Here is a 15,571-nt window from a genome sequence, read left to right as displayed (position 1 = left end):
AAGATTTTTTCACTTTTAATTCTTTATGCTTCCTTTATACTTCTTAATTTTTGTAATGTTTAATCTTTGGGATTTCTTTTTCATTCTTATTGCACTGGAAAGGGAGAGCTCTCCAATTTCATTGTACAATTGATTGTAAAATGAAAATAAGGGGCATTCTATTCTACCGTAGTCTACATACTATACAGCTTAAAAATGGTACACCGTGTCTATGGCTATTACACATCCTGAGTCAAACATGAGAAATCCAGTTTTTATTGTTAATTTCTTCCATTAAAAAAACAAAACAAAAATAAAGAGACAATCGAAGCATGCACGTGGCAGGAGCCCAAAAATCAAATCAGGTTTGATGAGAACATAAGCGTCATTCTAGAACAAGACCAGCTGGTTTTGTTTTTGTTTGTTGTTGAGTCACAAAAGGTCATTCAACGCTTTTTAAACGTCTTCAACAATCAAGTTTGCTTTGTGTCCATGGAGGAATCATGGGCTTGAAAAACTGACAAAAAACAATAATTATTAAGCTTTTGCCCAACATAAATAATTAAATATAAGACGCAGGGGTTGTTTTGAACACAAAATAAAGACTATGATTTGACATAAACATTTGATCCTCTTAAACGTTGTTTTCCATCCGGAGCGTTTTGAGCTATACAACAATCAGAGCAGAAGCAGCAGCCGGTCATCCCACTGATGATTCCATAGCACTCAATACATGTACACTATGTACAACAAGAAAACAAAGAGCAATTTGGCACCAGGCACGCTTTTCACAATGCAGTGTTGACAAAAAGTTGGAGAAGTAGAAAAATAAATTGGGTGAAATCTGTAAATGAGAGCCACGTAAAATGAGAGTACTTATTAAATACATAGCATTTGCAGGGAAATGTCCACCCTCCCAAATCATTTGGTGTAGTTTGATTTTTTTTTTTGGGCATATTTGAAGAAAATCTGAATTCTCTTGTTTATCCAATTACATCATGAGATGTGGTCAACAAACGCTTATTTAGTATAATAGGATTAATGACAAAGAGATGCAGTTGTGAAATTGCGGAGTGAAAAAAAAAAAACAACAAGGGCGATTTGGTAAAAGAGAGAAGACGAAGGTGGAGGGAGGCAACCTGAGGGTGGTGATGATCGCTTGTTTTTCCTGAGTGCTACTTGGAAAACTTGCCGGGCTTTGGTGGGACGCTATGTACAACTACTTGTGTCCATCTTTCCTTCATTCATCATTCGGCTTTTACATTCTCCAGTGTTTTTTCTCCCGGAACAAGGGGAAGCGACTTTGGCAAGCGTGTTTTTCTGTTGCGGCGGTCTACGCCTCGTGGATGGTGATGCGCGGCGAGGGCCGGAAGTCGACGGACGCTGCTGAGCTGCCGTAGAAGGAGCGACTCTGGCGGTGGAGGCGTGCCCGCTTGCTGGCCGCACTAAGGCTGTGCTTGCTGGTCGAGATGATCTCCGTGATGAACTTCTTGCAGTCCACACACACCTCTGTGGAGGCCCAGTCCTCCGTCAACTCCTTGGGGAGGTCCAGGTTGTCCCGCGGCGGAGGGGACACATCATCCTCGCCGTCCTTGGAGAACCTGAGGAAGATAGTCGTTCGTCATCGAGTCATTTACGTTCATAGATTTGACGTATCGAGACTGACTTGGAGATGCGCAGGCTGCGGCGGTTCTGGGCCGACCCGAACGACTGCTTCCCCGTCTCGGACGAGGCTGAACATGCTACTGCTACGTCTTTAGCCGTTGCGCCAGGCCCCAAGGTGTAGATGGGCAACGTGGCGTAGGGCTTGGAAGGAAGACGTATCTAAGGAGAAGTTTGCCGTAAAACATTTACGAGATCTGACAAGTCTGACAAAAACAAAATGTTACCTTTGTGGAGCACTGCGAGCACACGGGCCTGGAAAAAAAACAGAATCGGTAATCACTTTTCATTCTCAACAGCAGTTTGATCATAATAAAAAAAACGCCTCTTCACCTCTTGCAGAACTGGCAGGTGTACGACCAAGTGAAGAAGGAGAACCTCTTCACGCGACACGAGAAGCAAAGCTAAAACCAAAACAATCTGCATTAATGGATGCCAGCGTGCAGCAAAAAGCAGAGCAGAGTGGCGCTGGCTGGCTCGCACCTTCCCTTTCTTGAGCGCCGAGTAGACGTCCTTGTACTGCTGGAACTTCTCCAGCTCGGCTTTGACCAGCACCTGGCGGATGTGCATCACCTCCTCCACCGTCAGCGCCAGGCACTCCACCGGGAAGCAGAACTCCTCCTGAGGGACGGCACGGGAGTCTTTGCATCACACCGGGACCAGCCGGTCGAGAAGCCCGCGCGACCGGAGGAGAAAAGCGGCACCGGCACCAAAGCAGATGATTTGTTCAAGGGCAATTAATCGACCGTTTTGTTCCGCTCCAAAGGCAAATTGGACCGTGCCTTGAGACACGAGTGTCATTTGTGCTGCGACCACGCTCAAAACATCCCATAAAAAACATTAGCGGATGTGTTGATGATGATTGGGTCCAAAATGACAACAGGACGATTAATTGCTGTGATGACAAAATGAGGACGTTGATTTGGATCGTGCAAAGTGGGATGGGCCAAAGTGCGCAAATGATTTTTTTTGTTTTTGTTTGACATACCGTGCCCTGAGTAGCACTACTGGCAGCTTGGACCTGAACCGCACAGGGAGGGACGACAACATTCACAAAATAAGCAAGAGAGCCTTTTGAATGACATCAAAGTTGCACTTTGAATGTACTAATACCTCTCGCATGATGTCATAATTACAGTCAGACTGGAGCTAATAGGTGCACTTCCATAAACTTGTCATGTTTTTCAAGACGCATTTTATGCTTTGTAATTCGAAAGGAGCTGCAGCGCATTACAGTGCAGACCCGTGATGAGCAAAATTGAGGAGGGGGGGCTTAGCAGGGCGGGTGGGCGTTACCTTGCCGCTGTTGTCCATCAGCTGCAGCATGAAAACAGTAAGTGGGCCAGTCAACGCAATGGCTTAGCAATGCCAGAGAACTCATCAAATGTGACGTCCGCGCTGCCGTCATTGCTTTACACGAGCTCGACACGTTTTGTCAGCAGCCACGTACGTACCAGAGACTTGGAGCTCTGTCTGGACGGCGCCGCCAAGGGGGCGGCCTTGGCCAGCGCCTCCTTTTCGATGGAGTGGCGACGTAAGGAAGCCGACGGCTGGCGCTTGTCCCGAAGCAGCATGGCGGACGCCGGCAGGAAGGTGGGCGGAGCTGCAAATAGGAAGCGCCCCTTTGAATTACGAGGAGAGGCCGACACCATTGCTTATCGTCTGCTTGCAACCACGTTGTCACGCTTACATTTCTTGCATTTGGTAGAATCGGGCGAGATGTCCATCATGGACGTGGTGGCACTGGAGCTGCTCTGCGTCGTCTCCTCCTGTGGACAAGCTCGCTCAATTCAAATGTGCAAGGGAAGCAGGTCACGGCGGCGGCGTCCTACATCGGAGTCGGAGCTCTCCAGCTCGGCCAGCGTGGGCGCCCGCAGGAGTCTCTTCCTTTGGCTGAGCTGGTTGGCCGAGCCCCGCACCAGCGACTGAGTGTTGACTGCCATCTTGCGGGGAGCGTTGGGGCTGTCTGAGAGGCAAAGGCAAAAGCAGTTTGTTAGCAACAATGCTGCAAAATTGTCTGCTCCCCCCCAATCAGTCAAAAGTGAGCGTTTTTATCTGTTGTATACCTGAAGTGTGGCACAAATTGTGAGGCGTGCTGATGCTTTTCCCGGCACCTGTGAATGAAAACAATCATGAATGAGACAAAATGGCTCTCCCACATCAGATCGGTGCTTTGGGTGGCCAGTCAACAAGCATTGGGAGTGCCTAAAGGGAGGTGGCAGACACAAGAGGGATGCAAGCTGGGGAACGAGAGCTTCTTCCCGCTTACTGGTCAGGATTGAGGTCGGCGCCGTGATGCGTTGCGGCCCATCGGCATCTCAGGCGCGCACGTAGATTATGTAATGGGACATATTCTTTGGCGGGTGTGGATTACGGCAACGGCTGGCTGGAGCAGACAGCCGTCATGCGTAATCTGTCTGTTGTGACACATTTGAGCGAGCTAAAGTTCCTCCAGACCACTGGAGGGCGTGCGTCAAGCACAGAACAATCCCACAATTGTGCCTTTGGGTTTAACCGCTACGCCATGACAAAAGCTCACGTTTTTGGTCGCTCATTTGGCTGCAAATGGCCAAATTGTCCTAAACTGGCCACAAAGCAAAATGGCAGACTTCCAGTGTATTTCTGTGGGTCTCGTCATAATGATAGGTTGGGGTACAAAATTTTGAATTCTGATGATGACATCAAAATGGCAAAACAATTTCGGGAGCTCTAACGACAGCAAACGTTTTGAGTGGAGCTGAGACGCCGCGGGTGTGTCGAACGCACATACTTGGACAACACGCACCAGACACACAAACAGAACAAGGGTGTGTTTGTGACTTAAAAAAAAACACACACACAGAGAAAAAGCTGGGCCTAAGAATTGCAGAACAAGAAGGTGCGACAGGCGACGGCGGTGTGGGAAACTTTTTACCTGACGAGTCAAAGCTGTAAGACGTGATAAGCGGACGAACGACTGACACGTTTGTTTGCAGGTTGGAGGAAAAACAAGGCCAAGTGAACACGCGCCGCTTCTCATAACTGCTTCCATACGCAGTATTATGCAACAAGCGGCACCAGCACAAGGCGCAATGATGCCCTTACAATCTAATTAGCAACTAATAGTTGATTTACGCAAGCGCGGATGGCAAGCAAATGCCGATTGAGGGCGAGGCCTTTTATTGTGTATTTCTCAAGAATAAAGCTAACGAAGGGTGTGCACGCCCTCACCCAGACGGGTCCGGCGGGTGGTGTCCGGCGAGACGGGCCTGAGCGTCCTCTCCGTCTTGATGTCCTCCAGCAGCCGTTCGTGGAGGCTCTGCGGCCTCGGCGGCGTAGGCTTCAGTTTGCGGGCCGACACCTGACAAAACCGCGCCGAGAGCTCAGCGTGTGTGTCATCGAGTCGCAATCGGGTGCGCTTTGACTCACCGGATTCAGAGGCGGCCGCGACCTGATGAACTCAAGGATGACCTCGTGGGCGCTCTTCTTGAGCCTTGGTGGAATGTCGCCGTTCACCTGGTGGGTCAAAATATATCGTCATTGCCTCATTGCTAACAGAAACGGTTGATGAAAACAAAGTGCTTACCATGACTTTGCGAAGCTTGTAGCGCTTGGAGCGGATGTCGTCCATGAGCATCTCGTAAGGCGTCAGTTGGTACTCAATGGGCAGTGGGTTGTACTGACGCTCTTGCACCTTCTTTAGCTTGACGCCGTGGCGGAGGTCTCGCATCACCTGGACCCAGAACCGGGCCTGTCGCGCGGGGGAAATAACAGTCAAGATATTTGTTGTTCTCGTACCAGATAGATGTGTGTGTTCTCCTTACCCAATCTGCATTTTGGAGCTCATCCAAGTCTCGAGCAGGTTGTTGGAGGTTCTCGCCTTCCATTTTGCGAAGATTCTGCCAAACGGCGGCACCAAGGTAAAGTTAAAAGAATACCAAATTCTAGCAAATGTACAAAAATAACAGGTGACTGAGGGCCCCGTTGTGTAACATTTTAATTCACTGGTATGTGCAACTGCGCGGCTACTTATTAGCATCACTTGACGGGGCCCCTCGGCTAAGCTCCTCAAATAGTTGTCAGAAGGTGACCCGCCGGTCACGTCGGCCGCCATCTTTCAGTGCTGAAACTTGGCATGCATTTGGCTTTTTACCTCCTTGGCATTCTTGATCTTCTCTAGGAAGGTGCACAGTTCCCGCGACTCAGCGTAGAGGGCACGGCACACGGCCTGGTAGTGATCCGGGGCATCCGAGGGGCTCGGCAGGTGCGAGGAACACAGCTGAAGAAGGGGTCCCAAAAATAATAACATCATGAATAAGAAATGGAGCATACAAGAACTCAGTCAAATACTTGCCACAATTTGTGATCCCCCCCCCCAAAAACAATTGACATTTTAATAAACAAACTAATACACAATCTAATTCAATTATAAGATCATTATGCAATGGTGTTTAGATAGAAAATGTCATTGAAATTAAAAACTTCAGACTGTGCCATAGAGGTCACGTGAAAGAATAAGTTAACCATCCAGTCCCAGTGACAAGTTTGCCCTTTAAGATGCTTAGCAGCAATCATTGCAACAATAGCCAACAAGGACAAAGTCACAGCTGAGACATTTGCCGTTGCATCACGTGTGACTGTTGTGACTGTGCACCAAAAATGTTCCTTTGAGAAAGGAGGCAGGCCAAACACAAGGAACCACCCATTGCCGTAAGGCGGCTTTACCCCAACGTAGATCTAAATTGCAAATGACAAGGCAAGCTGATGATCTGGCTCGGAATTCGATGCTCGAAGATTGTGACACATTCTGAAGTGACTGAAGTGACGAGCTCCGTCCGCTTTAGAACAATGCGAACTGTACAGAAGAACTATCGGAGGAATATTTAAAGGCTTCCCACGATAGATAAGCATCAAACTTTGGGTTAAACACTTGTAATACATAAAAAAAACAGCTCAGTGGCCTAGTGGTAGAGTGTCCGCCCTGAGACTGGAAGGTTGTGGGTTCAAACCCCGGCCGGGTCATACCAAAGACTATAAAAATGGGACCCATTGCCTCCCTGCTTGGCACTCAGCATTAAGGGTTGGAATTGGGGGGTTAGATCACCAACTGATTCCCGAGCGCGGCACCGCTGCTGCTCACTGCTCCCCTCTCCCCCAGGGGATGGATTAAAATCACACGGGGATGGGTTAAATGCAGAGGACAAATTTCACCACACCCAGGTGTGTGTGTGACGATCATTGGGACTTTAATCTTTAATCTTTAAAAATACAACAAAAGCTAAGTGTTACACAAGCGACATCAGCGCAGGATTTCAGCCAATGCAGTCATGCTAATGTAATGCAACGCACACCCATTCAATGCATGTGTGTGCGTGCCATGACACAGCGTCCACTATGAGGAACTAAGCCTGTGAACATTCCCTCAGCTTATTGTGCTGGAAATACCAAGTGTGTTTACGGGGCTGGAATGTACAGCGTGACGGGCGCTATCAGCACACTCAGCTGCACGGAAGAATGAGGGAGGGAGGGAGGGAGGGAGGGAGGGAGGGAGGGAAGGAGGGAACGAAGGAGGGACTGGAGGGGGCATTCATGCCAAGGTAATTGTGATGTAACTTAAGAAAAACTCTTTGAACCAAGTTTGAGCTCAATTGTACATTATGACAGAATTATTAACAGAGGCAATAATTGTGGGCTAAGGAGTGATCCTTGGTGTACACCAGTGGTTCCCAAACTTTTGCAGGCTGGCGCCCCCTTTGGCTCCCCAGTGAATTCCTAGCGCCCCCCCCCCCCCAAGGACCGGCATTTATATAAATAAATAATACATTTATATAAATAAATAAATAAATAATACATTTATAATATCATTACCATTACGTTGAATTAGTGGGAGCACTGAGTTTGTTTCTCAGAAACGAGCCGGTCCCATCTAGACGTAATCGGAGACAATGACACCCGAAGTGATTTAAGGTTTGTCTTTTATTGCAGGATGCTTGGTCTCCATGTGTTGAAGCAGTTTTGAATGCTTCACTGCCTGGTTAGTTAGCCTGTCGCCACATATTAGCTTTGCGGGCTCGACTGGGGAAACATGTCACGTGACCGGGACGAGTGTCTTGACCTGAATTAATTGATCGTCGATAAAAAAAAAAAATTCTGTGCGGCTTGGCGGCCCGGTACCAAGTGACCCACGGACCGGTACCGGTCCGCGGCCCGGTGGTTGGGGACCACTGCCCTAACCAGCTCAACACAACACAACACGGCGCGTTCTGGCGAGTCCCCAATTTCATGTTGACTTGAACTCAAGATGATGTTGACCGCCAGAATGCGGTTTTTATTATAAGATAAAATTCTGAACATTACAAGCTTGAAATTACAAACCTGAGCTTTTGCTTTTGTAGTCTATGCTGTCGGATCTGACTGGGCCAGAGCGGCGTGTTGTGTACAAATCGACTACCGCCCCCCTACCGCCCCCCTACCGCCCCTTTCTTCCTCACCGCCCCCCCAGATCTTTCCACCGCCCCCAGGGGGGCGGTACCGCCCACTTTGGGAACCACTGGTGTACACCATAAATAGTGAGCTTATGGAAGACCACAGCTTAATGGTGTTCTAGTAGCCACTTGAGCTAACTGTCAGTTCAAGTCGTACCGAGATCAAGTCACGGTAGCTTCGTATTTGGCTGACGGCACCGGCGGAATTCGAGACGGCTAGCTCCTCGTCCTCTTCCTCCTCCTCGGTGGCCTCGTAGCCCTCATCGGGGCAGGCGTCGTCGCTCCGCGCCTCCTGCGCGTTGGTCATCATGTCGATGAGGCGTTCCAAAGGTGGACTCAGCTCACGCTCCTCGTTCTCCTTCAGGCCATAGTCCAGGGCCTTGTAGATCATCACACCCAGCGAGTCGATCACCTGTGGCGACGCAAGGATACAACAAGGCTGAAGATGCTGAATTGAATTGAGACGACATGTACAGTACAAAGTACAGCATGCTAAGAAGGAATCTTTGTGGGAAACCACAACATAAAAAGCAGTGGCTCAAGCTGTGAGCCTTGAGGAACACCAGAGCATAAACAACAGGTTTGGTTTTGGTCCTTGGGGTAGAAAAAAACAGACTGGCATTTGTAGGGACCTCTTTAAACTTGACAGACTTCCTCATGGCTCTCATCTGAAATCTATTTACAAAAGATTACTCGAGACTAATTTTGGAATCTTTCAGAAGAAAGGAGCACTTAGGTGGCAACCTTGCAAAGAATGCCCAGAACCGGTTCTGCCTCATATTTCCATTATTCCTAAAGCATGGCTGACATTTTGTCAAGCGGTTGAATAAGAAAAAGAAATCCCCATGCCTGTTGTGCGACCCATTTTTCACTTCAATCTGCACGACATTTCAATACGATGTGGTAGGATTTGTCTCATTTACATACGTCTCAAGTGGGCAAAGTCGGCGCACTTGCAGTGTTCAACAGGATTTTAAACAAAGCCAAATGAAACAAGCCGCTCCAACCTTGTGCTAGCAAGACAACACCAGGTGCAAGGGGGCGTGGCAGAGCAATGTTTAGGTTGGCTGTGCCAGGAAGCAGGAACTGGCAGAGGGGTGTAAGTCACAGGGCGTTGACTTGCTTGTCTAAAGAAGTCGCTAAATTGTTGACAAGCGGGGAAATTGCCACTATCGCACTCTCCTCTAGATTATCGAGTTTGCCTTCAAAGTCAGTGCTTAAGAGTCAACATGAATGCTGGCGCTTTTAAAAATGATTTTCTGGCTTTTGTGCATTTGGATTATTTCTGACATTCTGCTTTCACAGACAACAAAAAGATTAAATCAAGTCTTAATCATAAATACTAGTGGGCTAAACTCATCAGCAAGCTAATTAATTTGAAGAGTCTATTCTTTGGACATAAAGAAGAGTGGGCTAAGGTCTGTTTTCTGGGGAACACCACAACACACAACAGTGGGCTACGGTCTCCTCCAAACATGAGCACCAGTTGGCCAGGATCTAGTTCTTGAGGACCACGGTGGCATCAAACCCTCCCCTGGCCTTTAAGGCTGTAAAGCAACATTTTTCATGATTTATCTCTGCGTAATCCTTGCCCGGAGAAATAAATACCATATCGCTCAGTCTCATATTATATAATTGCATAATCCATAGGACAAAAGACTAGACACAACACAGAAGGGAGAGTCACGTGTCAAGAACAAGGAAGAGAAACACTCAAGAAACCGAAAAACTGGTTCCACATTATCTTTTGGCGTGGCTTCCAAAACCTCACGATGCACCGAGACGCGGGCCTCATTTACAACGATTACATGAATAAATAATACAAGTTAAAGGAACAGCGATTTAGCTCGTTGAACACCGCAACTGATTTGGAGCTACTCGAGCCACTCGTCCGATGTTTTTTGCAGATGTTGACGCGTATGCACAAAGGCGAGATGGGCCTGGGCTAATACGAGCTCAAACTGAAACACGAGTGGATCGATCGATTGAGTTGAAAAGGCTGAAGACAAAGAGGTCGCCTCGCTTCGCAGCACTCAAGCTCAGACGTGCAAACTTTCAAACAGACGACTTTCTGCGTCTTTTCAGCCTTCTAGAAACTTTTCTCTGTCTATGTTCGGACGACTCCGCCCTGCGCCGTGTTGTGTGTGGTGCGCGCAGGGCAAGCATGCGTGACACTCACCTCCAGTGATGACGGTGGCGCCGATACGTATTCATCTGAAAGAGAACAAACAAAAAGAAACACGCCAACTGTTATTTGTATTATTCATGCCCAATTGTGCAATGACAGAACAGTGAGTGCGGAACATTCCAAAACACACAAGCTCTAGAGCAGGGGTCACCAACACGGTGCCCGCGGGCACCAGGTCGTCCGTGAGGACCGCATGAGTTGCCCGCAGGACTGTTCTAAAATTAGCTCAAATAGTGGCACTTGTCAGTGAGCTGCATCTATTTATTTTACAGTCAAACCTCGGTTTTCGAACGTCCTGGTTCTCGAACAAATCGGAATTCGAACAAAAAATTTGAGATTTTTTTGCTTCGGTTGTCTAACAAAATTCGGAGGTCGAACCTCGCGAGATGAGCCGGGAGGACCCGAGAAAACCCGACTGCGCGGCCCGGATGCCGACTGACTCCGTTGTTATTGTATTTTCGTTACTTTGAGGATTGTATTAACCCTTAATCATACCTCCAAAGAAAGCAAGTGGGAGCAGTAAAGCCATCCTAAAACACAAAGACGCTCTTAAAGCAATGCCACAGTGAGCGCCCGGCGCGCTGCGGTTGCGCGATCAGACCAAATTAAGCTCCCTGCGCACTGAGGTCCACTTAAATTTTGGAAAGTACATCAGGATATTTTCTAAATTTGAGCAACGGCTCTGTCACAATTATGCGACCAGCGCGGTGCAGTTGCGCGGTCGGCGACGCGCTACTGTAGCGCGTTCGGCGGTGCGCTGCAGTTGCGCGATCGGACAAAATTAAGCTCCCTGCGCACTTAGGTCCACTTAAATTTTGGAAAGTACATCAGGACTTTAAAAATATTTTCTAAATTTCAGCGACGGCTCTGTCACAATAATGCGACCAGCGCAGTGCAGTTGTGCGGTGGGTGGTGGGCGACGCGCTACGGTTGCGCGTTCGGCGGTGCGCTGCAGTTTCGCGATCTGACAAATATGCGCAAATGAAAAAATGCTTAAAGGTTTTGTCTTGAAACGCATTAAAACATTTTCCATTATTTGTAACGGGAAAAATAGATTCGGAATTCGACCGAGTCGCTTCTCGAACCGCCTTCTGGAATGGATTGTGGTCAAAAACCAAGGTTTGAATGTATTTTTGCTATTCTTGTTAAAATCACACTTACATGTGAACTGGAAATGACAATAATAACACATAGTGAAAGCCAAATTGAGCAAATAAGGCTATTTCAGAAGTGTGTGTCAAACTGGTTGTCACGGAACGGATGGAGCAGGGCGACCAAATGCAGCTTGGACCAGGGTTTATTGAAGGGAACTCAAAAGGGAAACTGACATGACTTAAACAATAACTTGACTGACTGACCGGGACGTGAAACAAAAAGACAGCAGGACATGACGACGGCAAAGAACAGAACGACAACAACACACAATGATCCGACGGGGAGTGAGGGGCAGACAGGACTTAAATACAAAACACGAAACACGAGGCAGGTGACCGCGGTTACATTGATTGAGGTGACACAGGAGGGGAGGTGCGACGCGAACAGAAACTATGGCAACCTAGACACATAGCAAAACTGGGGACGAGAGGTGACACTGGTAGCCCTTTGCCTTAATCAGTACCCAGGAAGTAGCTCTCGGTTTAAGAAAGGTTGGTGACCCCGCCCTACAGTTTCCTGGATTTAATTTTAATTCAAAATATACCTTTGTAAAACTATTTTAGAAAAAATTATTAAAACTATACACATTATTTTGCCAAAAACATTTCTATAACTTTGTCAAAAAGTATTAAGGGTTTTGGATCTTTTTATATTTTTTAAATTTACATTTTACTTTTCCTATAAATTATAAAAAATAATTGTTTATGAATGTTTTTAAAAAATAAACTGAGTCAGTTCAGAAAAGACCAACCCGTGGTGGGAGAAGCCGCAGCTCAATGATATAAAATTTCAAAACCCTTCATCTTAAAGCTGCCTTTTCCCATTCAGCGAATGACTGACACTTGTACTTCAGACGTGCATTCGTGAAGCCTTTTCAGCGCTTTTGTGCGCGTCAATGCCAATGGCGGGCACTGAGAGATGCCGGTACCTGTCATTTTGAATATCAGAAGTATTTCTTGCAAGTTTGAAACGGACACTAAAAATAATGCAGCAGCTGCAGGGACAGAACGTAAAAGTGGGCTAAAGGTAGAGCGATGATTGCATGACCTCGGTGCCACCTCACACCCGACCTCTGCGTACGTCGCCGTGCTTCCTTTTGCATCCCGACGTTGGATTACAATCATGTGAATTTTGTTCCCATGCAGCTCAGTTGAGCTCCCTCGCTGCAAATTGAGACGGCAGAGAAAATAAAAGAGTCATCCATTAACGGTCGTTGGGAAGGCGGGGGGGTGGGGCGGCAACACAGGGAGCTCTGTGTTGCCTGTGTTGGCAGAGTCCACCTCACAGAGAACATTTTCCCACAGGAAGCAACGCAAACAGAAATATTTTTGTCAAGCTCGTGCAAACAGCAAAATGTGAGCTTGCTAACAGGTTTGACATTTTTATCTACTGTTAGCATTTTTGTTGTTGTGCTTCACTTAGCAACATCATTCAGTTGGCAAGCTGACCATACTGTTGTATCATGTACCATTTTTATATCAATTGACATTTCACTCCTATGACAGAGTGGACATGTTATTTATTCTGCAACTTCCCAGTGTTTCAGCCCCTATAGGGGATATCCACGTGACGTCACAGACCGGCTGACGGTTTGTTTGGGTGGCAAAAAGCGGCGGACGCTAATAGGGCCAAGGCTGAATTGAGCTTTAGAGATACGTGTACTGGGGCATTGTTTTTGCATTTTAACGGTGGCAGATCGTGGCAGAGTTGTCACGGTGCAAGTTTGACCATGGTGAAGAGTTGTTGTGCCATAGGATGTGCTTATCGCTTCCAAAATGCCGATACCAAGAAGCTGTATCGGTTCCCTGCGGACCAGACCAGAAAGGATAGCTGGGTGGCGGCGCTTCGTAGGGCGGAACATGGCCGCAACAGCTCTAACTTTGGAAGCCAACTATCCATTCTTACATCTTCAGATCACTTTGTGGGAAGTACGTAATTTTGTTTTATTGACGTCAACATTCATCTGTGAGGTATACTGGATGTAGTGCTATAAGGTACACATCCACCATCAGAGGACGCTGGCATGAGTGCTTCTCATAACATTTGAAATGTACTCTTTTTATTTATTTTAATATATGTGATGTTTGTTTTTTACCCTGTGGGCCAAGAGCCTGTAATAAAGTTTATTATTATTGCTCGGATATTCCCTTTTTCTTGCTGCTACTCGGCTATGACCTAAGGAATGTATAATTACACAGCTTCATTACAGTATGTTTGTCCAATTGCTAGTTTCTAATAATTAAATTGTTCACATATCTACAATTATAATATATTATGATTATTATTATTATATTATGTACTGCCATGGCTGGCATCTTCTCCGTTTCGCTCCACTGGCTGTGACTCAACGGAACGGACATAACCAGCCGTCAGGTAGCGATATCGTTGCAAACTCTTGTAGGCTTGGTTTCCACAGCGGATCAACAAGAATGTTATAATTTTTCAACTTTTCAATGTATCTCTTGCGGCTTTCTTGGTCCAACTGGACGAAATAATCACTCACGACACCCACCCAGACCGCCATCCTCACGAGTCTAGTGGCAGCGGACGATGCTTTTTGCCACCCAAACAATAATGGCCGCCCCGATCTGTGACGTCAGTGCATATCCTCTATTGAAATAGACAAATAGGTCCAGGCGCTGACTAGTTTGAGTTTGAAGGACTTGTGGAAATAAGCTGTGTCAAACCAAACTCTGAGACTTCCTATGTTTTTTGGAACGTGGCTTCCTGAGACTTTTTTGTGCGGCTACTCATGATAGAGTGACAGACACATCTTCCCAAGTACAACTAGCTCAAGGGGCTACATTTGGAGACAAAGTTTGACTTTGAAGAACGCCCGCAAGTTATCCTAAAATGGTTGCTCCAAACCAACTGCCAAGCTTTTAATGTGTTTTCAAGCGTAACTACTTTTTGAAGTCATGACAAACTTTGGTAGACGTGTGCGTCTGTGTTGCCTAGTGAAATTGGCTTCGGGCTGTTTCCTTTTTCTTTTCCTTTTAAACAAAATGTCTTTCCAACTGACAAACGTTGATGACATAGTCTAAACAATACTAAACGTGTTTCTGTTATGTTTGACGTGGTTGCAAAGGCTTTGACCGCACGTTTATAAGCGCAAACTGGTAACCTTGACATTCGTGACTATTATTGGAGATATTTCTGCATGTTAGCTTTCGGGCTATTTTTGGCTTAGCTGCCTTTTTCCTGCTAAAGACTGTAAAACAAGATGCCCCCATCACGTGATACATTGTTTACTGACCATCAAGTGGACAACCACTCCATCAAATCACAACATTATGCAAATTTTAAACTATCCGTGGTGAGGTAAACATGCGCCGTCTTAAGATTTGTGCGTTTATGTGTCACCTGTGGTACGTTCAAAGTGCAGCGTGACGGTGCCGTCCCGGCCAAGCCATACGTCCCCTGGTCCCTCGATTCTCCGCAGGGAGTCCCCTCCAACACCGCCGCAGCTCTTGGAACCCTTTCGCCGGGGCCGCCCCGCCGCCAGCGTTCGGCAACACTGGTAGCACACGGCCCAGGATTGCTCCTCGTTTATGGGCTGGTTGTAGAGCGCGAGAATTTGGGCCAGGGAAACGTCCATCTTTTCCATTTCCACCTGCGCCTCCTCGGTGCCCGCCGCGTCCATGTTGACGTCGCCGCCGTCGGAGGAGCTCAAGGCGGCGGCGAAGACGCGGGTAAAGCTCGGTAAAGTCAGCAGCCCGTCGTTGATAACAGGTCGCTTGGATATACCGGCATACCGACGGCGTTGAAAGATCGATTGCAAATAAATTCGGTTTAGGGCGTTCTGACGCGGAGATAGATACGAATGTTGCTATTCAACTGTTAGCTGTTGCTGGAATGCGAGATGAGGAGTCGACTGCAGGGAGTCAATCCAAGCTAGCTGACAGCCTTCCGCGTGGTCCTAGTGCCGAACTTTCACTAGAACCGAAACGGAAATGCACGCTTCCATTCTATGTAATAGGGAAACTTTAATGAAAAAAATGCTCTACGTACAACTCTTGGAACGCAATTGCGCCACAAGAATAAGCTTATTAAATTTGATTTTTAAATACACTTTTTGTCCTCTGACATTTGTTTGTGGTGATACGATTATTTTACCGGTAGA

The 15,571-nt window shown here is 47.1% G+C and overlaps 1 protein-coding gene and 2 long non-coding RNA genes across 5 annotated transcripts in view; 2 read left to right on the top strand and 1 right to left on the bottom strand.

The window, feature by feature from the left end:
- The window catches only part of LOC119130476, a 58,332-nt gene that overhangs the window by 30,132 nt on the left and 12,629 nt on the right, over positions 1 to 15,571 (top strand). The window lies entirely within an intron of this gene.
- Positions 240 to 15,339, bottom strand: spire1a (spire-type actin nucleation factor 1a). 3 transcript variants are annotated; one of them, XM_037263852.1, is made up of 19 exons: positions 14,812 to 15,339; positions 10,285 to 10,319; positions 8,263 to 8,517; positions 5,774 to 5,899; positions 5,445 to 5,519; positions 5,207 to 5,371; positions 5,050 to 5,136; positions 4,852 to 4,981; positions 3,708 to 3,755; positions 3,474 to 3,607; positions 3,332 to 3,410; positions 3,096 to 3,244; positions 2,938 to 2,958; positions 2,630 to 2,662; positions 2,125 to 2,262; positions 1,975 to 2,045; positions 1,869 to 1,896; positions 1,646 to 1,803; positions 240 to 1,580 (listed from the first exon to the last, which is right to left on the bottom strand). In XM_037263852.1, exons 1-19 carry the CDS (start codon positions 15,089 to 15,091, stop codon positions 1,313 to 1,315), a joined length of 2,280 nt encoding a protein of 759 aa, XP_037119747.1. In that variant the 5' UTR covers positions 15,092 to 15,339; the 3' UTR covers positions 240 to 1,312. The 3 variants fall into 3 exon arrangements, with proteins under 3 accessions (XP_037119747.1, XP_037119748.1, XP_037119749.1); XM_037263853.1 differs by lacking the exon at positions 2,938 to 2,958; XM_037263854.1 differs by lacking the exons at positions 2,630 to 2,662; positions 2,938 to 2,958 and having other exon boundaries at positions 14,812 to 15,338.
- On the top strand, positions 7,171 to 14,271 carry LOC119130480. The gene is made up of 3 exons (XR_005099440.1): positions 7,171 to 7,270; positions 10,398 to 10,400; positions 14,261 to 14,271. It is a non-coding gene; the product is annotated as an uncharacterized LOC119130480 (long non-coding RNA).

This window comes from Syngnathus acus, chromosome 11 (genome assembly GCF_901709675.1).
Source record: "Syngnathus acus chromosome 11, fSynAcu1.2, whole genome shotgun sequence".
Lineage (NCBI taxonomy): Eukaryota > Metazoa > Chordata > Actinopteri > Syngnathiformes > Syngnathidae > Syngnathus > Syngnathus acus.
Note: the sequence above shows the minus strand (reverse complement) of the source record. Positions and strands in the feature narration are given on the sequence as shown.

Bases quoted from the DNA above. Each gene is read 5' to 3' on its own strand.
- spire1a (XM_037263852.1), bottom strand. From the start codon at position 15,091: ATGGACGCGGCGGGCACCGAGGAGGCGCAGGTGGAAATGGAAAAGATG. The intron at 3,756-4,851 runs GTGAGGGCGTGC...TTTCATTCACAG, and splicing joins CACCCGCCGGACCCGTCTGG to GTGCCGGGAAAAGCATCAGC. The intron at 2,663-2,937 runs GTAACGCCCACC...TGTGCGGTTCAG, and splicing joins TGATGGACAACAGCGGCAAG to GTCCAAGCTGCCAGTAGTGC.